The 23,216-nt window shown below is 47.3% G+C and overlaps 1 protein-coding gene across 1 annotated transcript in view; it reads left to right on the top strand.

The window, feature by feature from the left end:
* The window catches only part of LOC115116967 (regulating synaptic membrane exocytosis protein 2-like), a 125,353-nt gene that overhangs the window by 44,241 nt on the left and 57,896 nt on the right, over positions 1-23,216 (top strand). Inside the window, exons 2-4 of the mRNA XM_065027190.1 lie at positions 8,672-8,704; positions 9,333-9,440; positions 17,261-17,492. Of these exons, the coding sequence (XP_064883262.1) occupies positions 8,672-8,704; positions 9,333-9,440; positions 17,261-17,492 (373 nt within the window). The remainder of the gene's footprint in view (positions 1-8,671; positions 8,705-9,332; positions 9,441-17,260; positions 17,493-23,216) is intronic.

The following is a 23,216-nucleotide window of genomic DNA, read 5'->3' as shown; positions in this document are numbered from 1 at the left end:
TGTCTCATGACTGTGTAATGTATCTCTTCTAGCTACGTCACGTCAGCCTGTGACTGACAGAGAGGATAGGCAGACTGTGGTTCCATGTCTCATGACTGTGTAATGTATCTCTTCTAGCTACGCCACGTCAGCCTGTGACTGACAGAGAGGATAGGCAGACTGTGGTTCCATGTCTCATGACTGTAATGTATCTCTTCTAGCTACGTCACGTCAGCCTGTGACTGACAGAGAGGATAGGCAGACTGTGGTTCTATGTCTCATGACTGTGTAATGTATCTCTTCTAGCTACGTCACGTCAGCCTGTGACTGACAGAGAGGATAGGCAGACTGTGGTTCTATGTCTCATGACTGTAATGTATCTCTTCTAGCTACGTCACGTCAGCCTGTGACTGACAGAGAGGATAGGCAGACTGTGGTTCCATGTCTCATGACTGTGTAATGTATCTCTTCTAGCTACGTCACGTCAGCCTGTGACTGACAGAGAGGATAGGCAGACTGTGGTTCTATGTCTCATGACTGTGTAATGTATCTCTTCTAGCTACGCCACGTCAGCCTGTGACTGACAGAGAGGATAGGCAGACTGTGGTTCTATTTATTCAGCCCATCAGAAACAATTAGAACGGTTTTGGCTGCTGTTGGACCTGCCTGCCCAGGCACCTATGACATGTGGGAAACCGTATCTGCGTCCCAAATGGAACCTTGTGGGCCCTGGTCAAACATAGTGCACTATATAGGGAATAGGGCCCTGGTCAAACATAGTGCATTATATAGGGAATAGGGTTCCATTTGGGGTGCAGCGCTTGTTCTCCGGACCGGCTGCATTGGGAGAATGTGATGAATCAGGCCTCGTTGTATAGATGTCACATCGATGTGGTTCTCCTACTCTGACCTGACTTAGGAACAGGCAGGTTATTGAACAGGAGAGGGAGAGAGAGAAGGAGAAAGGGGGGAGAAGATGAGAGGGGAGGGTAAGAGAGAGCTGGAGGGAGAGAGAGAAGGAGAAAGGGGGGAGAAGAAGAGAGGGGGAGGGTAAGAGAGAGCTGGAGGGAGCGAGAGAAGGACACAATGTGGGGAGAAGTAGAAAGAGGGAGGGAGGGAGAGAGGGAGGGAGGGAGGGAGACCGGCATTACTTAACCTGAGTTAGTCCCCTGAACTGATGCATAGGCTTTGGCTCAGCAGTCTAACTCAGCATTGTGGTGTGCAGGAAGATATCTGGGTTTGAACCCAGTCGGTCATATAGGGTGAGTCTCAAAACGTATCCTATTCCCTAAGGGCCCTCGTCAAAAGTAGTGAACTATATAGGGAATAGGGTGTCATTTGGGAAAGGCACGTGAAGTATGAATAAAACAGCAGAGAGAGTTGGTCCTGTCCAGCTACAGAAGGTGTGAAGTAGGAGCAGGTGGTCATGGTAACGTCCTGTGGTGTGAACAGTGGGCCTGGCCCAGGGCTCACAGACCCTTCATCCTTCGGTTCCATGATGTAAAACTGGTCCACGTAACCTATAGAGGGTTGACACGTCATAACATAGAGCTGCACAACCTATAGAGGGTTGACACCATGCCATAGAGATGCACAATCTAGAGTGGGTTGACACCATGCCATAGAGCTTACCATCTAGAGAGGGTTGACACCATGCCATAGAGCTTACAATCTAGAGAGGGTTGACACCATGCCATAGAGATGCACAATCTAGAGTGGATTGACACCATGCCATAGAGCTTACAATCTAGAGAGGCTTGACACCATGCCATAGATCTTAAAATCTAGAGGGTTGACACCTTGCCATAGAGCTTAAAATCTAGAGAATATTAACACCATGTAATAGAGTTTAAATTCTCCAAAGGGTTGACACTGTGCTATAGAGCTGCACAATCTAGAGAGGGTTGACACCATGCCATATAGCTTAAAATCGAGAAAGAATTGATATTGTGCACAATCTAGAGAGGGTTTACACTGTGCCGTAGAGCTGCACAATCTAGAGAGGTTTGACACTGTGCACAATCTAGAGAGGGTTTACACTGTGCCGTAGAGCTGCACATCTAAAGAGCTGCACAGGGTCGCAGTAGTATTAGCTTTTATTTTTTCCTTGCAGTCAAAGACTGAATTGTATCTAAATGTACTGTATTTACACACTGGATCAGTCCAGATTTCATACAAAACTGAAGTCAGGGTTATTAATAAGTTTCTTCCTGGTAGATGTGAGTCACCACTACACTGACAATGTTCATGTTCTGGTGTGCGTCCCAAATTGCTCACTATTCCCTATATAGAATAGGGTGCCATTTGGGATCCACACAATGTTGTGGTGTGTCTGCAGGTGAGGTGAGCTAGGTCTGTCAGTCTGGCCTCGTGTAGAAGCTGGCTGCTTCAGGGAGCAACATTCATTACATCTAGGAGTTCTTCCCTAAACACTAAACTCTCAGTGACAGGCCGTTGTGTAATTGTCCTGCTGTCTGTCTGCGCGGCAGGAGCTACGTCAACTCCACTCTCTCTCAAGGAGCCACTCTCACGCTCTCAGATAGGGCTGAGGCTGGGGTACAGTATTGTGGCTACATAGTACTAGAGCTGGGGTATAGTACTGGAGTTGGGGTATAGTACTGGGGCTGGGGTATAGTACTGGAGTTGGGGTATAGTACTGGAGTTGGGGTATAGTACTGGGGCTGGGGTATAGTACTGCAGCTGGGGTATAGTGATGGGGTTGGGGTATAGTACTGGGGCTGGGGCTGGCGTATAGTGCTGGGGCTGGGGTATAGTGCTGGGGCTGGGGTATAGTGATGGGGTTGGGGTATAGTACTGGGGCTGGCGTATAGTGCTGGGGCTGGCGTATAGTACTGGGGTTGGGGTATTGTGCTGGGGCTGGCGTATAGTGCTGGGGCTGGTGTATAGTACTGAGGCTGGCGTATAGTACTGGGGCTGGTGTATAGGGCTGGCGTATAGTACTGGGGCTGGGGTATAGTACTGGGGTTGCGGTATAGTACTGGGGCTGGCGTATAGTACTGGGGCTGGCGTATAGTACTGGGGCTGGTGTATAGTACTGGGGCTGGTGTATAGTATCGTACTGGGGTTGGGGTATAGTACTGGGGTTGGGGTATAGTGCTGGGGTTGGGGTATTGTGCTGGGGCTGGCGTATAGTACTGGGGCTGGTGTATAGTACTGGGGTTGGGGTGGCAGGGTAGCCTAGTGGTTAGAGCGTTGGACTAGTAACCGGAAGGTTGCAAGTTCAAACCCCCGAGCTGACAAGGTACAAATCTGTCGTTCTGCCCCTGAACAGGCAGTTAACCCGCTGTTCCTAGGCCGTCATTGAAAATAAGAATTTGTTCTTAACTGACTTGCCTGGTTAAATAAAGGTAAAATAAAATAAAAATAAAAATAAAATAGTACTGGGGTTGGTGTATAGTGCTGGGGTTGGGGTATTGTGCTGGGGCTGGCGTATAGTACTGGGGCTGGTGTATAGTACTGGGGTTGGGGTATTGTACTGGGGTTGGGGTATTGTGCTGGGGCTGGGGTATAGGGCTGGGGTTGGGGTATAGGGCTGGGGCTGGTGTATAGTACTGAGGTTGGGGTATTGTGCTGGGGCTGGTGTATAGTACTGGGGTTGGGGTATTGTGCTGGGGTTGGGGTATAGGGCTGGGGTTGGGGTATAGGGCTGGTGCGTAGTTCTGGGGTTGGGGTATACCGCTGGCATATAGTACTGCGGTATAGTACTGGGGTTGGGTTATAGGGCTGGCGTATAGTACTGGGTCTGGGGTATAGTTCTGGGGTTGGGGTATACGGCTGGCATATAGTACTGCGGTATAGTACTGGCGTTGGGTTATAGGGCTGGCGTATAGTACTGGGTCTGGGGTATAGTACTGGGGCTGGTGTATAGGGCTGGCATATAGTACTGGGGCTGGGGTATAGTACTGGAGCTGGGGTATAGTACTGGGGCTGGTGTATAGTACTGGGGTTGGGGTATAGTACTGGGGCTGGCGTATAGTGCTGGGGAATAGTACTGGGGCTGGGGTATAGTGCTGGGGTTGGGGTATAGTACTGGGGCTGGTGTATAGTACTGGGGTTGGGGTATAGTGCTGGGGTTGGGGTATTGTGCTGGGGCTGGCGTATAGTACTGGGGCTGGTGTATAGTACTGGGGTTGGGGTATTGTGCTGGGGCTGGGGTATAGGGCTGGGGTTGGGGAATAGGGCTGGGGCTGGTGTATAGTACTGAGGTTGGGGTATTGTGCTGGGGCTGGTGTATAGTACTGGGGTTGGGGTATTGTGCTGGGGTTGGGTTATAGGGCTGGGGTTGGGGTATAGGGCTGGTGCATAGTTCTGGGGTTGGGGTATACGGCTGGCATATAGTACTGCGGTATAGTACTGGGGTTGGGTTATAGGGCTGGCGTATAGTACTGGGTCTGGGGTATAGTACTGGGGCTGGTGTATAGGGCTGGCGTATAGTACTGGGGCTGGGGTATTGTGCTGGGGCTGGGGTATAGGGCTGGGGTTGGGGTATAGGGCTGGGGCTGGTGTATAGTACTGAGGTTGGGGTATTGTGCTGGGGCTGGTGTATAGTACTGGGGTTGGGGTATAGTACTGGGGTTGGGTTATAGGGCTGGCGTATAGTACTGGGTCTGGGGTATAGTACTGGGGCTGGTGTATAGGGCTGGCGTATAGTACTGGGGCTGGGGTATAGTACTGGAGCTGGGGGATAGTACTGGGGCTGGTATATAGTACTGGGGTTGGGGTATAGTACTGGGGCTGGCGTATAGTGCTGGGGAATAGTACTGGGGCTGGAGTATAGTGCTGTGGTTGGGGTATAGTACTGGTGCTGGTGTATAGTACTGGGGTTGGGGTATAGTGCTGGGGTTGGGGTATTGTGCTGGGGCTGGTGTATAGTACTGGGGTTGGGGTATTGTGCTGGGGCTGGGGTATAGGGCTGGGGTTGGGGTATAGGGCTGGGGCTGGTGTATAGTACTGAGGTTGGGGTATTGTGCTGGGGCTGGTGTATAGTACTGGGGTTGGGGTATTGTGCTGGGGTTGGGCTATAGGGCTGGGGTTTGGGTATAGGGCTGGTGCATAGTTCTGGGGTTGGGGTATACGGCTGGCATATAGTACTGCGGTATAGTACTGGGGTTGGGTTATAGGGCTGGCGTATAGTACTGGGGCTGGGGTATAGTACTGGAGCTGGGGTATAGTACTGGGGTTGTGGTATAGTACTGGGGCTGGCATATAGTCCTGGGGCTGGCATATAGTACTGAGTTATTGCACTGGTGCTGGGGTATAGGGCTGGGTTTGGGGTATAGTACTGGGGCTGGGGTATAGTACTGGGGTTGGAGTATAGGGCTGGGTTTGGGGTATAGTACTCGGGCTGGGGTATAGTACTGGGGTTGGGGTATACGGCTGGCATATAGTACTGCGGTATAGTACTGGCGTTGGGTTATAGGGCTGGCGTATAGTACTGGGTCTGGGGTATAGTACTGGGGCTGGTGTATAGGGCTGGCATATAGTACTGGGGCTGGGGTATAGTACTGGAGCTGGGGTATAGTACTGGGGCTGGTGTATAGTACTGGGGTTGGGGTATAGTACTGGGGCTGGCGTTAGTGCTGGGGAATAGTACTGGGGCTGGGGTATAGTGCTGGGGTTGGGGTATAGTACTGGGGCTGGTGTATAGTACTGGGGTTGGGGTATAGTGCTGGGGTTGGGGTATTGTGCTGGGGCTGGCGTATAGTACTGGGGCTGGTGTATAGTACTGGGGTTGGGGTATTGTGCTGGGGCTGGGGTATAGGGCTGGGGTTGGGGAATAGGGCTGGGGCTGGTGTATAGTACTGAGGTTGGGGTATTGTGCTGGGGCTGGTGTATAGTACTGAGGTTGGGGTATTGTGCTGGGGCTGGTGTATAGTACTGGGGTTGGGGTATTGTGCTGGGGCTGGGGTATAGGGCTGGGGTTGGGGTATAGGGCTGGGGCTGGTGTATAGTACTGAGGTTGGGGTATTGTGCTGGGGCTGGTGTATAGTACTGGGGTTGGGGTATTGTGCTGGGGTTGGGCTATAGGGCTGGGGTTTGGGTATAGGGCTGGTGCATAGTTCTGGGGTTGGGGTATACGGCTGGCATATAGTACTGCGGTATAGTACTGGGGTTGGGTTATAGGGCTGGCGTATAGTACTGGGGCTGGGGTATAGTACTGGAGCTGGGGTATAGTACTGGGGTTGTGGTATAGTACTGGGGCTGGCATATAGTCCTGGGGCTGGCATATAGTACTGGGTTATTGCACTGGTGCTGGGGTATAGGGCTGGGTTTGGGGTATAGTACTGGGGCTGGGGTATAGTACTGGGGTTGGAGTATAGGGCTGGGTTTGGGGTATAGTACTGGGGCTGGGGTATAGTACTGGGGTTGGGGTATAGTACTGGGGTTGGGGTATAGTACTGGGGCTGGGGTATAGTACTGGGGCTGGGGTATAGTACTGGGATTGGGGTATTGTGCTGGGGTTGGGGTATAGTACTGGGGTTGGGGTATAGTACTGGGGCTGGGGTATAGTACTGGGGTTGGCGTATAGTACTGGGGTAGGGGTATAGTACTGGGGCTGGCACATAGTACTGGGTTATTGCACTGGTGGTGGGGTATAGGGCTGGGTTTGGGGTGTAGTACTGGGGCTGGGGTATAGTACTGGGGTTGGAGTTTAGGGCTGGTTTGGGGTATAGTACTGGGGCTGGGGTATAGTACTGGGGTTGGGGTATAGTACTGAGGTTGGGGTATAGTACTGGGTTTGGGGTATAGTACTGGGGCTGGGGTATAGTACTGGGGTAGGGGTATAGTACTGGGTTTGGGGTATAGTACTGGGGCTGGGGTATAGTACTGGGGTTGGGGTATAGTACTGGGGATGAGGTATAGTACTGGGGCTGGGGTATAGTACTGGGGTTGGGGTATAGTACTGAGGTTGGGGTATAGTATAGTACTGGGGATGGTTTGGGGTATAGTACTGGGGCTGGGGTATAGTACTGGGGTAGGGGTATAGTACTGGGGTTGGGGTATAGTACTGGGGATGAGGTATAGTACTGGGGCTGGGGTATAGTACTGGGGCTGGGGTATAGTACTAGGGTTGGGGTATAGGGCTGGGGTTGGGGTATAAGGCTGGCGTATAGTACTGGGGTATAGTACTGGGGTTGGGGTATAGTACTGGGGTATAGTACTGGGGTTGGGGTATAGTCCTGGCGTTGAGGTATAGTACTGGGGTTGGGGTATAGGGCTGGGGTATAGTACTGGGGTTGGGGTATAGGGCAGGGGTTGTGGTATAGTACTGGGGTTGAGGTATAGTACTGGCATTGGGGTATAGGGCTGGGTTATAGTACTGGGGTTGGGGTATAGTACTGGGGTTGGGATATAGTACTGGGGTTGGGGTATAGTATTGGGGTTTGGGTATAGTACTGGGGTTGGGGTATAGTACTGGGGTATAGTTCTGGGGTTGGGGTATAGTACTGGGGTTGGGGTTGGGGTATAGGGCTGGGGTATAGTACTGGGGTTGGGGTATATGGCTGGGGTTGGGATTGGGGTATAGGGCTGGGGCTGGGGAGTGGGCTGTGCCACCTATGATGTCAGAACTCCAAGTCAACCTCAGCTCCAACTCAACAGCTATGTTGGACATGTATCATTATTGCTATTCTGTGTATATCTCTTCCCCTTTTACGCTTAGCAGAGGAAACCACACTTCTGTCCACTAGAGAGCAGTGTAACCTCAGTCAAATACAGTCAAACCTGGAGGCTATTGCTTATAACATGTGAAAAAGAGGGTCAAAACTAGAAAATGAGACAGATATGAAGATATAAAATCTATAGACGTGATGATAGAGATAAACTGTGTGTGTGAGACTGGTCTTAGACTGTCTGTCGACATCCTGTTTGGTATACAGTCTATGGACATGAACCTGGTCACCGTGGTGACTGTTGTCTATACCTTCTCATCTGACCTCTTTATTGTGAGGGGTGATGTGTGGGTTACTAGTGTCATGAGGAAGAGTGGATCCAGGGATTAAACCCTGGTTTCCAGGGAAGAGGCATATTTGACTGAACCCTGGAGAATTACCACGAGACCACAGGCTCTGTGCCAAAGAGGACTTTTTCTAACAAGATGTGTCTGCTGCTGTAAATGTGTTAAGAAATGATTGGTGAATGGTTTGGAAGTCTGGAAGTAGTGAGACCCTCAGCTAGAGTTCCAGAGTCTTATTCAATCAATTCAGGTGTGACATGACAGCACAAACATCATGACAGCACAATATTTTATTATTTAGTTCCTGTGAATCTTTCTTATGTTTTTACTGTCATTTTAAAACGTTATGATTTTTATCGTAGTGTTTTTTTGTCATCATCATCATCACTGATATCTTGATCATATGCCTTAAAGCTATTACAATATACAGTAATTATGTTCATCATCATCATCACTGATATCTTGATTATACTGTATGCTTTAAAGCTATTACAATATACAGTAATTATGTTCTTCATCATCATCATCATCACTGATATCTTGATTATACTGTATGCTTTAAAGCTATTACAATATTCAGTAATTATGTTCATCCTCGTCATCATCATTGTTTATGTCTATGTATGTATTTATTTGTGTTGTTTTGCGTGTGTTCTCCATGTCTTTGTGTTGTGTATGCACTGAGCACTGAGCTGTCCACACTTATCTTTTTAGGGTCAAAGAAGAACAAAAGCCTCAGCCGGCACAGTAAGTAACACATTACCCAGAGTGCTCTAGGCTTTGACACTTCTTCCTGTTGGTCAATGTAGCTTCCTGTCACAGTGGGCCCCGCCCCTTCTCCCCTGATATTGGCTCGCCCTGTTGTGTCATTTGCATTCTGATTAGCTTGTAAGGGAGCTTCACCTTCAGGCTCCTTACTTCCTCATCCATGTGTGAACTGGATGCTTCTAGTCAGCTTACCTTCCGTCCTGCATTGTGTCCAAATCTACCTCTAAACACAGCACCTATCTGATCTATATGAAAGCATTATACTACTACTCCACTATAACCTTCCTAACTATCGGCTGACCATTCAATGCAATTCCCATTTCCATTGGCTGTAACTTCTTTCCTGCTTTTATACTTCCTCTCCTCCTCTTTCTCTGTGGTTGTGGATGTGGTTGACTGTTCCTCTTTCTTGGTCTGCTGTGATCACAATGAATGTCCCTGCTAGGCTTCCGTACAGTACCGCCACTCTGACTTTGTGTAAGCCCTGCTGGGTGTGTGTGCTTTAATGGGGGATTCCCTTGTCTCAGCCAGCCCAGACAATGTGTTGATTCTTCATCTTTCTGTGGTGTGGTGTACAGTCACGTTGTTTGCTTACTTATTTGAACAGGTGGTTTAGTCCCTTTAGTGGGATCACTGAGCTGGTAAATAACGTTCTGCAACCTCAGCAAAAGTCCCAAAATGAGAAGGAGCCTGAGCCTGTGTCTGAGCCTGAGACGTAAGTAAGATGTGCACTGTCTGCCCCTGAACCAGACAGTTACTGTAGTAGGCCTAAACATACAGTATGGCTGACTAGTGTGGTCTGTACAACATGTTTGACCTCTGACCTATCAGATACTGCCAAGAGCATAGGCGGCGCGTGAGTCTCAAGTTTGGGGAAGCTCATTTTCACCATAAAAATTCTCCTTTATAATAAAGCATTCCATGCATCACCACTTTTGCAGACTTATGTAAGATAGTCTGCTATTCCCAATGTGATGAGTCGATGGCATAGTCATGATTTATGCTAATAATATAACTCAATCACTGTTTGGGAAATATATGGGCTTTTATAAACACATTTCATGCAATTCTACTACACTTTATATGACTGGAGATGTATTTAATTGTTTTATTTAACCTTTATCTAACCAGGCAAGTCAATAAGAACAAATTCTTAGTTACAACGACGGCCTGGCAAGAGGCAAAAGGCCTCCTGGGCTCGGACAAAAAAACTTTGTAAGCCAAAACGGACAACACAGACAGAAGTCACTGGCAACAGCACAAATACAACAGCAAACAAACAGTGGATGTGTGTGTGTGTGTGTGTGTGTGTGTGTGTGTGTGTGTGTGTGTGTGTGTGTGTGTGTGTGTGTGTGTGTGTGTGTGTGTGTGTGTGGGTGGGTGTGTGGGTGTGTGTGTGGTAAAACAAATGTCTTCCTTATATAAGGCATGGCAAATTATTGACATGGGGTGACAACTAGAAACAATGACATGTCTCAACAACCTGTTCCTCCTCCAGGGACACCAGGTCATTGAGTTTTATGTTGTCTTGGAGGGAATTCCATGACAAGGGGGCTGAGTAATGACAGGACCTTTTTCCATACTCAGTTCAAATTTCCGTGACTCTTAGCCTAAAACAAGATTGAGATCTGAGCTTGTATGTGTTTTTATTTCAAGCTAGAAGAGAGGATAGATAAAATGGTAGTTTTCCTAAAAATGACTTTATAAATTAGAACTTGCCAGTGTTGGAGCCTGCGTGTTGCTATTGATGTTCACCCGACAGATGACAACGGAGAGTTAGATAGACATCTCTGATTGGTGACAAAACGAAGGCCTGCATGATACACAGAGTCAAGAGCAATTCTCTGTATTGTAGAGCTTCAGGCTCGTACATACATAGCTGAATCTTTTATTACGACAAAATTACAGGGTATCTTAAACTCTGCTGACTGTCAAACAGATCAATACAAATCTAATAGGTCAATACTATCTAATAGGTCTACGAAAAGAGGAGCCAGAAAGACAATATGGAAGAGGAAATGATTGTCCAAAAATTGACCCAATGATAAAGACAGTGAATATGCACACTCCCCGGGGATACGGCCGATGCTCCGCTAAAATAGGTTACTATTCGCTCAAATAAATTGAGAATTTTTATAACAGGCAGATTAGTCTTTTGATGGTGTTCTCCATACAAAAATAGCCATTTACTTTTCCACCGATGTTTTCACGCGATTGCATTTTGAAATATTGCGATATGCCTGGCTGGGCCTCCTTTCGCTGACATTCGCAACTCAACAATCATCTATTCGGTATTTCCAGTGCACGCTGCCCAAATTGAGGACCCTTCCGGCTATGCGATTTAAACAATCCACAGGGTTTTATTATTTTTAAGAAGCTTTTTGGTGTAGTAATGGTTTGATGTATTTCTGCGTAGACTATTCTGTATTAGGCTATATAATTTTGGCAATTAATTCAATTTACTTTAGGACAAACCTTATGGACGCGGTGCCTATGGCCAAGAGTCAAGTCTGCTTTCAAATGATACTTTTGGACAGCTGGAGCAAGCACACAATTTTTCTTCAGGAAAATTATCATATTCTTTAGGTTTATTTTACTATGGTGAAGAATACAAGACATTTCAGCTATAAAATGCATGATACATTTTTGATTAAGTGACAGCCATTTACATTTTAAAACTGTAATAGTGCTAGAATAGCAACAGATTATATCAATATTGCATTGTGGCTGAATAAATGCATCTGACGTACACCGTGACTGTGCTACATCACAGAAACATGACATCAGATGGTGACATCAATGTTATGTCACCCAGTCTGACATCCACAAGGAACACAATTTTAATCATTTAAAAGGCTTGTCTTGATAAAATAACCTCCTGAGTTCACACTTAAGGCCAACAGGCAGACACGTATTGAGTTTCCGGTCTTGGCTGGGTCCCTGTAGGGATACTATGTTAGCTCCGTCATACGGTATACAGTAGAGGACAGGGCAGGGCTCATGTTTCAGCCTGTTTATGCAGCCTGTGTTAGTGTGGTTCAGAGGAAAGAAGGGTCGGATAGACAGCCAGAGCTGATACAATGAGCAGCATATGATTACATGTCAGCTGTGTCATGCGCGTTTGACCAGGTTTGACCGAGAGGGAGACGGATGAGGAACGGGAGCCATCCACCAGCTGCCTGAACCTCTCAATATACCCCTCTCCTCCCCTCTCTCCTCCTCTATTTCTCTCCTCCTCCTTCTCACTCTATTCTTCTCCATATTTTCCCTGGCCATCTCCTCTACCTACCCCTCCTTTCCCTCTCTTTCTTCTTCTCCCTATCTCTTCCTACCCCTCTCCTCTTCCTAACCCTCTTCCTGGTTTAGAGAGAGTTGCATCTTGAATGGCAGCTCTCTAGTGACTCTCTCTAGTGAATCTAGAAGCCTTTATATGCCCAGTAAACCAGCGGTTCTCAAACTTTTTGAGGCCAGTAACCCCTTTTGCGATAACAAATTCATCAGGGACCCCCTCATAACTCGAGTGAGATAAAAATAGCAAGGAGTTTTACTATGACTTCGGTAGTGCATGGCCGGACAATCCAAGTCTCGGGCCATGGGAAGAAACATTTTAAAGACCCACCTCTTGGCATTGGATGTCACGTTCTGACCTTAGTTCTTTTGTTATGTCTTTGTTTTAGTATGATCAGGGCGTGAGTTGGGTGGGTAGTTTATGTTCTTTTTTCTATGTTGTGGTTTTGTGTTTGGCCTGGTATGGTTCTCAATCAGAGGCAGGTGTCATTCGTTGTCTCTGAGCAATTCAATGGCTCAGACACAAGAGGCATGTGGCAGGGTCTACAGTCAATCACGGACTACAAGAAGAAACCCAGCCCAGTCACGGACCAGGATGTCTTGCTCCCAGGCAGACTAAATAACTTTTTTGCCCGCTTTGAGGACAATACAGTGCCACTGACACGGCCTGCAACGAAAACATGCGGTCTCTCCTTCACTGCAGCCGAGGTGAGTAAGACATTTAAACGTGTTAACCCTCGCAAGGCTGCAGGCCCAGACGGCATCCCCAGCCGCGCCCTCAGAGCATGCGCAGACCAGCTGGCCGGTGTGTTTACGGACATATTCAATCAATCCCTATACCAGTCTGCTGTTCCCACATGCTTCAAGAGGGCCACCATTGTTCCTGTTCCCAAGAAAGCTAAGGTAACTGAGCTAAACGACTACCGCCCCGTAGCACTCACTTCCGTCATCATGAAGTGCTTTGAGAGACTAGTCAAGGACCATATCACCTCCACCCTACCTGACACCCTAGACCCACTCCAATTTGCTTACCGCCCAAATAGGTCCACAGACGATGCAATCTCAACCACACTGCACACTGCCCTAACCCACCTGGACAAGAGGAATACCTATGTGAGAATGCTGTTCATCGACTACAGCTCGGCATTCAACACCATAGTACCCTCCAAGCTCGTCATCAAGCTCGAGACCCTGGGTCTCGACCCCGCCCTGTGCAACTGGGTACTGGACTTCCTGACGGGCCGCCCCAGGTGGTGAGGGTAGGCAACAACATCTCCTCCCGCTGATCCTCAACACGGGGCCCCACAAGGGTGCGTTCTGAGCCCTCTCCTGTACTCCCTGTTCACCCACGACTGCGTGGCCACGCACGCCTCCAACTCAATCATCAAGTTTGCGGACGACACAACAGTGGTAGGCTTGATTACCAACAACGACGAGACGGCCTACAGGGAGGAGGTGAGGGCCCTCGGAGTGTGGTGTCAGGAAAATAACCTCACACTCAACGTCAACAAAACTAAGGAGATGATTGTGGACTTCAGGAAACAGCAGAGGGAACACCCCCTATCCACATCGATGGAACAGTAGTGGAGAGGGTAGCAAGTTTTAAGTTCCTCGGCATACACATCACAGACAAACTGAATTGGTCCACTCACACTGACAGCGTCGTGAAGAAGGCGCAGCAGCGCCTCTTCAACCTCAGGAGGCTGAAGAAATTCGGCTTGTCACCAAAAGCACTCACGAACTTCTACAGATGCACAATCGAGAGCATCCTGGCGGGCTGTATCACCGCCTGGTACGGCAACTGCTCTGCCCTCAACCGTAAGGCTCTCCAGAGGGTAGTGAGGTCTGCACAACGCATCACCGGGGCAAACTACCTGCCCTCCAGGACACCTACACCACCCGATGTTACAGGAAGGCCATAAAGATCATCAAGGACATCAACCACCCGAACCACTGCCTGTTCACCCCGCTATCATCCAGAAGGCGAGGTCAGTACAGGTGCATCAAAGCTGGGACTGAGAGACTGAAAAACAGCTTCTATCTCAAGGCTATCAGACTGTTAAACAGCCACCATTGAGTGGCTGCTGCCAACACTCTGTCATTGACACTGACCCAACTCCAGCCACTTTAATAATGGGAATTGATGGGAAATGATGTAAATATATCACTAGCCACTTTAAACAATGCTACCTTATATAATGTTACTTACCCTACATTATTCATCTCATATGCATACTGTACTCTACATCATCGACTGCATCCTTATGTAATACATGTATCACTAGCCACTTTAACTATGCCACTTTGTTTACTTTGTCTACATACTCATCTCATATGTATATACTGTACTCGATACCATCTACTGTATGCTGCTCTGTACCATCACTCACTCATATATCCTTATGTACATATTCTTTATCCCCTTACACTGTGTATAAGACAGTAGTTTTAGAATTGTTAGTTAGATTACTTGTTGGTTATCACTGCATTGTCGGAACTAGAAGCACAAGCATTTCGCTACACTCGCATTAACATCTGCTAACCATGTGTATGTGACAAATAAAATTTGATTTGATTTGATTTGATTTGATTGAGAATCATACTTAGGGGGCCTCCCGGGTGGGGCAGTGGTTAATGGCCAGCTGTGCCATCAGAGTCCCTGGGTTCGCGCCCAGGCTCTGTCGTAACCAGCGGTGACCGGGAGGTCCGTGGGGCGACGCACAATTGGCCTAGCGTCGTCCGGGTTAGGGAGGGCTTGGTCGGTAGGGATGTCCTTGTCTCATCGCGCACCAGTGACTCCTGTGGCGGGCCGGGCGCAGTGCGCGCTAACCAAGGTTGCCAGGTGCACGGTGTACCCTCCGACACATTGGTGCGGCTGGCTTCCGGGTTGGATGCGCGCTGTGTTAAGAAGCAGTACGGCTGGTTGGGTTGTGTATCGGAGGACGCATGACTTTCAACCTTCGTCTCTCCCGAGCCCGTACGGGAGTTGTAGCGATGAGACAAGATAGTAGCTACTACAACAATTGGATACCACGAAATTGGGGAGAAAAAAGGGGTAAAATAAAAAAATAAAAAAAGGGAATCGTAGCCTTTTCCCACCTGTGTTTTATGGGTGATTATTTTCTGTTCTTTGTTTTGCTTCACCGTTCAGGACTGTTCGTTTTGTTGTTTTATTGTTTTTGTTAAGTGTTCAATATTCTGCGCATTGGTCCTCCTCTTCTTCCACCCACGACGAGCATTGCAGAATCACCCACCAACCAAGGACCAAGCAGCGTGGTATTGGACAGCAGCGTGGTATTGGACAGCAGCGTGGTATTGGACAGCAGCGGTATTGGACAGCAGCGTGGTATTGGACAGCAGCGTGGTATTGGACAGCAGCGTGGTATTGGACAGCAGCAGAAATCTCTGGACTCGTGGACATGGGAGGAGATTTTGGACGGAAAAGGACCCTGGGCACAGGCTGGGGAATATCGTCGCCCCAAGGCAGAGCTGGAGGCAGTGAATGCTGAGCGGCGGCAATATGAGGAGGCAGCACAGCAGCGCGACAGGCACGAGAGGCAGCCCCCCAAAAAAATGTTTTGGGGGGCACACAGGGAGTGTGGCAGAGTCAAGTTGGAGACCTGAGCCAACTCCTCGTACTTACTGAAAGAAGCGCAGTACTGGTCAGGTGTCTGTGTGTTTGTCTGTGTGTTAAACAACACCACACCACCACGTCCCAGGTCTAATCTGTGTTCAGTATATAGTGACAGTAGTAGCCCAGTGTTCATTCAGAGTGGGCAGAGCAGCGTGGCAGTGTGACACAGAGAGGTGCCATCCAGGGTTCCGTCTCTATCTAGTGTTCAGCAGGGTGATCGTCATCAGACAAGGCCCAGCCACATCGAGTCACGCACCAATTACATTTGGGATCTAAATAAAAGGCCTGTTTGTGGGAAAGAAGAGGCAGCATGTTTATCATCTACGCGACACCAGGCCATGCATACGGACGGTAAAAATGATAGCTCTGGTTAATAATTCACGTGACTAATGAATGTTGCAGGGGAAAATGTGGAGACGAAACCAATTCTAAACGCCATATCATGAAGTCAGCCAGAGTTTTAGTTTCTAAGGATACACCCGATTGACATGTGTCATACAAAATGCATGCTGGTCTGTCTGTGTGAGGTAGCGTTTCAGGGTCCTCTGGTCCTCAGGTCCGATTGGACCTGTCATGTGTGGGTGTATTGGGAGAGTATAGACAAAGATGACACTGAATGTACATCTAGTGTTTTGAGCAGGCAGTGCAGATTAAAAGAGAACGTTGAGCTAAAAGCTTCCTTCCAAATGACCCCCTTTTCTTTATTTGGCACCCTTTTCCCACAGGGCACTAGTCAAAAGTAGTGCACTGTGTAGGGAATAGGGTGCCATTTGGGCCGTATACAAAGTCTTTTGAAGGGTGCCGTTGTTTCAGTAATCCACATGGAGGCCTACTCAATCGTCTGATTCCTCTGCACTGTCTAAAGGCACTGTTAGCCCGATGGTTGGATGGATGCTGTAGTGTAGGCTACCCAGTCATGATGTTGTTGCTGTGAAAACAGATTTGATGTGTTCTTTCCACTGAAGTGTGGGCATTGACATTTGGAGGGCTGTATTAGCTTACGTCTCGGGCCCCGCCCTGACATAGAAACACAGGTACAAATGATTCATTAAACTCCGGGAACCTGAGTAAGTGGAATTAAGTTAGGCTTTTAAACATGCGATGCAAACTCTATACCTTCCTACCTGGCCCGCCTTGTTTCAGTAAAGATGGGTGCAGCTCTATGTGAATGGAGAACTATAGTGACAGTACAACAATATGCAATGCAGAACATACTCTGAAACATTTCTAACTCTGACAGTTGTATGTAACAAACTGTAGGTTATTTGGTTGACAAAACCTTTTAGTTCCACTTTCTATAAGTATACAGTATATAATCAAGGCCATTATAAAGCATGTTCCTCATAGAAAGTGTTCCCTACATTTCTCTTAGAAAGCAATCAGAGCTACATACGCTGCTTTACTGTCTACCAACACTAATGGACTTCACACAACATCCTGCAGTTACAGCACAAAGACATCTGAAATGACTTCCTATCCCCTGAAGTTGTTATACTCTGGCAAAAGTAGTGCACTTTAACGGAACTAGGGACTAGAGAGCCATTTAGGACAAAGTTTCTGTTCTGAACTGATCTTTTCCTAACTGCGCTCCTCTCTTGCTTCCTTCCTTGCAGGAAGTTGCACCAGCAGTTTGAGAGCTACAAGGACCAGGTGAAGAAGATGGGGGACGATACGACCCCGCAGACGGGGACGACAGGAGAACCCCAGAAGAACCCCAACGACTCTCCTACCTGCGGGATTTGCCACAAAACCAAATTCGCTGACGGCTGCGGCCACCTCTGTTCATATTGCCAAACGAAATTCTGTGCTCGGTGTGGAGGACGAGTGTCTCTGCGGTCAAATAAGGTGAGGAGGTTGAGCCTAGCTACCTCTGTTTGTCTGTGTCTATGAACGCACACACACACACGCATGCATACCTGGAAAAATGTTTTGTAGTGATTGTCCTCTTGTAAGATTACAGTGGGAAGGTGGAAGTAATTTGTCAATGCAATTCGTTTTCTACAATCACATGCAGGCCAGTCCAGTCCAGCTGTCATGAGAGAGTGTTTTTTTACTGATACTCTCTCTCTTGGGTCCCAAAAATAGCCTGACTAGTACATCCATTTCTGTCTCAAATCAAATCCTCCACTGGGTTATGAAACATTAGTGTGAAATCAGAAACTGGGCCTCAAGCCAGATACAGACAGTGGTGCAGCTCACAACACATCCCTACTGACGATCTATACCATATACCAACTCCTACCAATGTTTCTCCCATTCATATTCTCTGCATGACTGTGAATCTGGTGAGGGATGATTCTAGATGCAGTGATTTCTTCAGGTCTTGTTTTTAGCATGGCGTCAGGTAGCCTAGTAGTTAAAAGTGTTTGGCAGGGCCTCCCGAGTGCCGCAGGAGTCTAAGGCACTGCATCGCAGTGCTAGCTGTGCCAGCTGTGCCACTAGAGATTCTGGGTTCGAGTCCAGGCTCTGTCGCAGCTGGTCGCGACCGGGAGGACCATGGTGCGGCACACATTTGGCCCAGTGTCGTCCGGGTTAGCCTTGTCAAGGGATAGGGATAGCCTTATCTCATCGCGCACTAGCGACTCCTGTGGCGGGCCGGGCGCAGTGCATGCTGACACGGTCGCCAGGTGTACGGTGTTTCCTCCGACACATTGGTGCGGCTGGCTTCTGGGTTGGAAGGGCATTGTGTCAAGAAGCAGTGCGGCTTGGTTGGGTTGTGTTTCGGAGGACGCATAGCTCTTGACCTTCACCTCTCCCGAGTCCATACGGGAGTTACAGCGATGAGACAAGACTAACTACTACCAATTGGATACCACAACATTGGGGAGAAAAAAGGGGTGAAAAAAACCCAAACATTTAAAAGTGTTGGGCCAGTAGTCGAAAGGCTGCTGGTTTGAATCCCAGAGTCGATGTGCCCTTGAGCAAGGCACTTAACCGCAGTTGCTCTGGATAAGAGGGTCTCCTGATTATGTCAAATGTAAATCTCTTTCTTTACCACTGGGGGGAGCTTCTCCCCTGGCGTCTCACGACAGCCCTAAATCTTATGTCTGCTGTGTATTACCATGCTGCTCCACTGTCTAACTAACTAACCTTGTTGTGAAATCCCCCTACAGAGTAAGCCTTGATTTATTATTATGTGACTGAGTGTTTATGCTTGGTGCCGTCAAATACCCTCACTGTCGGAATGAGATGTGTCAAAGTGTACTAATGTCACTCACAATCTTTCTCCCCGTTCCTTTCTTCCTCTCTCTCTCTTTCTCTGTCCCTGTCTTCCACTCCCTCTATCTCTGTCTGCTGCATTCCTGCTCTCGCGGAATTGCAACAGGAGGACAAAGTGGTTAGCAAATCCTTTTCCAACCTTTTTCTCATCTCGACTAAGAAAAGTCTGAATAGAAGCATCACTCCTTCACCCCCATGAGATGCTTCTCAGACTGTAATATACACATACAGTACCCTAAATACATTATTTTTGACCAATCACATCTGTGAGTCAATCATATCATGTTGAAGGCCAGACCAAAATGGAACATATGTCAGAAAATATATTTCGGTATCTTTGTTCCATTTTCAATGCAAAGTTTGTACCAAATCCCTGTCAAAGTTTCCCCTTAACAGCTATGACTGAGCTGAGAGTCCACCTCCACTGGGCCTTCCATCCGTCGGCTGCCAAGGCTGCCTGTCTGTCTTTGTTGTTGACTGATTATGGGTGGAGGATGGGTTTCCTCCAGAGTTGTAGCCTACAGATGGTGTTGAGTCGTGGCTGTGGGCTGGCAGGAGGCAGCAGCAGCAGTAGGGTTGGGACAGTGTGATGAGTAGCGGGAGTGTTGGCAGATCTGCCCTGGGATCAGATCAAAGGATAGGAGGATAGGCCCACTGCTGCCCTGCCCACTGTTAGCCTGGTATTGTCGCGGTCTGTCTTCTTGGCCATGAAAATACATTGGTTGCATCTCAAATGGCACATGCAGCTAAAGTATTTGAAAGGAAAACAGTTGTTATTACTAGTCTGGATGTGGAGGAGGTGCAATAGGGGAATGGAGATGGATGGATGGTGGAGGTGGAGGTGTACATACGTTCAATAGATGTGCTGCTGTCTCAGCCAGAGGGACATTGTTTACACAGACACTGCCTCCCCTGTATCTAGTTGCAGGGCTCCAAGCCCTCACGGAGCCCTCAGGGCCAGCTGATCCAGGGGTTTGGTTCCCAGACAGGGCTGGGTGACCAGATAGGTTTTCAACCCAAGGAGGGTGATGTCACTGGGGGCCCGACTGCTGGGCCTCAGGGCAGGGCCCATGGACCTAAAGGATGTCTCAAATGGCACCCTATTCCCTATATAGTGAACTACTTTTGACAAGAGCCCTACACATGTTGGACACAATAAAGCCCTTTCATGTTTACACACACACGCCGCGTGCACACAGACTCACACACAACACTTTTCAGAGTCTCATAATAAGAATAGATGTTATGTTATTGCAAGTTTAATAACTAAGACTATATAGCTCAGTTGGGCATGTTTTGGTCAGCCCAACCACCTGCAGTAGCTTGTCACGTCTGAAAGCTTGTGTGTCAGTCAAAGAGGTGCCTGTGGTGGTGGTGAAATCGGTCCTTTTTCCATCAGTATTCTCTTTCCTTCCCACAACCAGTGGCATCCGTGATGAGAGATCTCTTGTTCTGTGAAACGGCATCAATATTTACACGCCTCAGTGTCTGGGGCCTCTAACAGAGCTGTTGGACACTGGAATACGATAGGACAGACTTGCTGCTGAGAGTTTCACAGAGAGGCAGGAGAAGAAGCAGGAGTGAAGGTTTGAGATGGATTTGAGCTGCATTAAACTGAGCCCCGGGATGATTTATTTTCTTATGTAGTCTAGTATAGCCTATCAGACTCATGGTTATGACAATAAAATATGATATTTTGTTATATATCTTTGCTTGATATTAGCCTACAGTAAAGAGGTGAATGACATCCAGTCTGATAGGACAGTACTGAGGGCCTTTATATGTAACCACGGGTCAGTATAGTTTCGGCTCAGCTGCTACACAGTAGACAAAATGTACACCAGGAAGGATTTTAGAGATATTAGATGGAGCCTTTGAAAGACATACAGTGCTCTATGTACATTTTTTGAACCCCCAGAATCCCTCACCCTCCTCAGTCCTTAGAGTAGGACTGTTCAACATTTCAATTCCTCTGATGTTGCTAAAAAATGCCTCAGGAATCAAGTCTCCTGAGACCAAGTCATTCGTGATTAACGTGACTTTTGAGGACATCACATGTGCTGTGGTGCTCTTGGCTCTCAGCTTTCATTCACTCTGCTGCAAACGAACAGAACTCACACTTATTGGATCTTTCTGGACTCCTCAAAGTAAAAATAGCCTAATATTTCAGTGAATTTAGAAGAACACGTTGTTGTGGCGCATCAGAATTAGCTTGGTGAGTCCCTGAGCGTCACGGGCGTGTAAGGGCACACACTGGATTCTTTGAGCACAGTTGGGCCGCCCAGCACCACGGGGGGACGCGCTGCATTTATAATGAGCTCGAATAATCCTCGGTAGCGGGAGACTCACACCCGCATCTATTAGTAATGAAGACTTAACTAGTAGGTCTAATACAGCGGCGGGTAAAACATGATTGTACGTTTTATTGCTCACTCTTGCACATCTTTCCTCCCACGAAGCTGCTTCTGTATGCTTCTTTTTTGTGTGCCGCGTTTCAAATTTGGAATCCTTTACTGCATTTATGAAGGGGCTGTATAGTTTTCTATTTGACATGGTGGCAGACGCGTATTTTGTTATTTTCTGTAAATAATCTGTTTAGAAAATAATTATGGTTGGAATTTAAGACTGTCTGACTGGCTGGTATTATTTGCAGCCTGGACAAATCACATACATTATTAGCATCGCGTAACCTTCACGCGGGCTACATTGAGCAGAGCTAGCTGCCTGCCTGTTGTCCGACTAGGTACTGTCCGCGGTGCTGAACGGTGTTGAAGGTCGGCGCCTCAGTCTGTCTCCTGATTTTACTGCACGCTGCCCCGTAACATTTCCACCAAATTAGGATTACATACATTGCTTTTCCTGCACGGACACGATGCTTCCCGTCGTTACCATGGGTAAGATAAATGTAAAATGGATTGTCTTGGCTGCAAGTCATTCAATACGCTGGGCTCACAATCAGCCGTTTGGATACTGCATTTACAATGCACATGTAGGCTATAGACTGTTGTGCACTGTTTGCATAAGTAGTCAGAGTATTTTAATGTAGATGATAATATGACCAATGATGAATGAATTTTATGCTATTATGAATGCCTACATGTTATAAACACCTTGTTATAGTCTGGTAGTCTGAACAAGTTTATATGGATGTTTTAGGCTATGTAGTGCTCATTTTCGGTGAAAGTTCTCATTACATCATGTTCTCTGAAATTCTGAATATATATGGTATTTTCTAAAATGTATGTGAAACAGTGAACAGCGCTTTGATAAGCCGACTTTGCATGCCAAATGCTTAACTAATACCAAAAATAAACGTTTGGCTTTGTAAATAATGTCACAGGGTTTAGGGGGGTCTGTGAAAGACATCTGCCATCTCCCTGTGTGAATCCAGTCTCTCCATTTCTCAAGCCGCTCTCATCTTTCTCTCTCAAGTCTTTCTGGACTTCGGTCAAAATAACGGGGCATACATTTATGCATCAAGTCTATTATTATTACCGCGCGCCCGACACACTAAATTTAGAACCTCATTCAAATGTGATGCACCACGTGCCAGACAGTGTTTGAGCATGTGGGAGTCGGCTCTTCTTTCACCTCTATTTAGGCTACACGGTTTCAGGAAACATACTTTAATACATGTTTCCCTCTGTCTTTTTGAGATCTTTACACACACACATTTAGAAGAATGTGGTATATTTCATCTTAGGTTATATAGGTTATATATCGTTTATCACACGTTTTTAATAACACACATAAAAACGTGTGTTGCATGGGGGGAAAAGGAGTGCCGAATGATGGATTAGGTTCTGTATGTTTTAGACACAGTCGACTCAAGTGCAAACTCAGTTTCAAAGACAATATGTTCCCCAGACATGTTCCCTTAAACTATGAGTTTTTAATGAGCTCAGTTAAGTTCAGGCCAGGTGAGACTGGGAGGGAAACAGGCAATATGAGACGGATGACAGTCTATTCACCATCACATTAATATTTTACTATGACGCACATCTCTTTATAGTACGTGATATTTTCGTTCTCTGAATGCTATGAACAAGATACAGTAACATTCGATGGTTGGGAATGCATTTAGTCTGAAGGATATGATACCAAGTATGTGTTTTTGTCTCCGAAAGAACAGTCACTATTTGGACTCAAGTAATTCAACAATGGTTGCAATTCTCTTAATAGTTAAAAATGGTCACCATGGTATTTTCATTGTCCTTTAGCTTTGAAGTTTGATAATATCATGCTCCCCTCAACTGTTTTGGTAGGATGCTGTTGTGGTGTAGTGCTGCTTCTTGGCCACAAGAGAGAGCTCATTGACTGAGTATTGGCTACTGGAACATATGTATCAGA

Source organism: Oncorhynchus nerka, linkage group LG14 (assembly GCF_034236695.1).
Source record: "Oncorhynchus nerka isolate Pitt River linkage group LG14, Oner_Uvic_2.0, whole genome shotgun sequence".
Lineage (NCBI taxonomy): Eukaryota > Metazoa > Chordata > Actinopteri > Salmoniformes > Salmonidae > Oncorhynchus > Oncorhynchus nerka.
The sequence above is the reverse complement of the archived record's forward strand: the minus strand, read 5'-3'. Positions and strand labels throughout refer to the sequence as shown.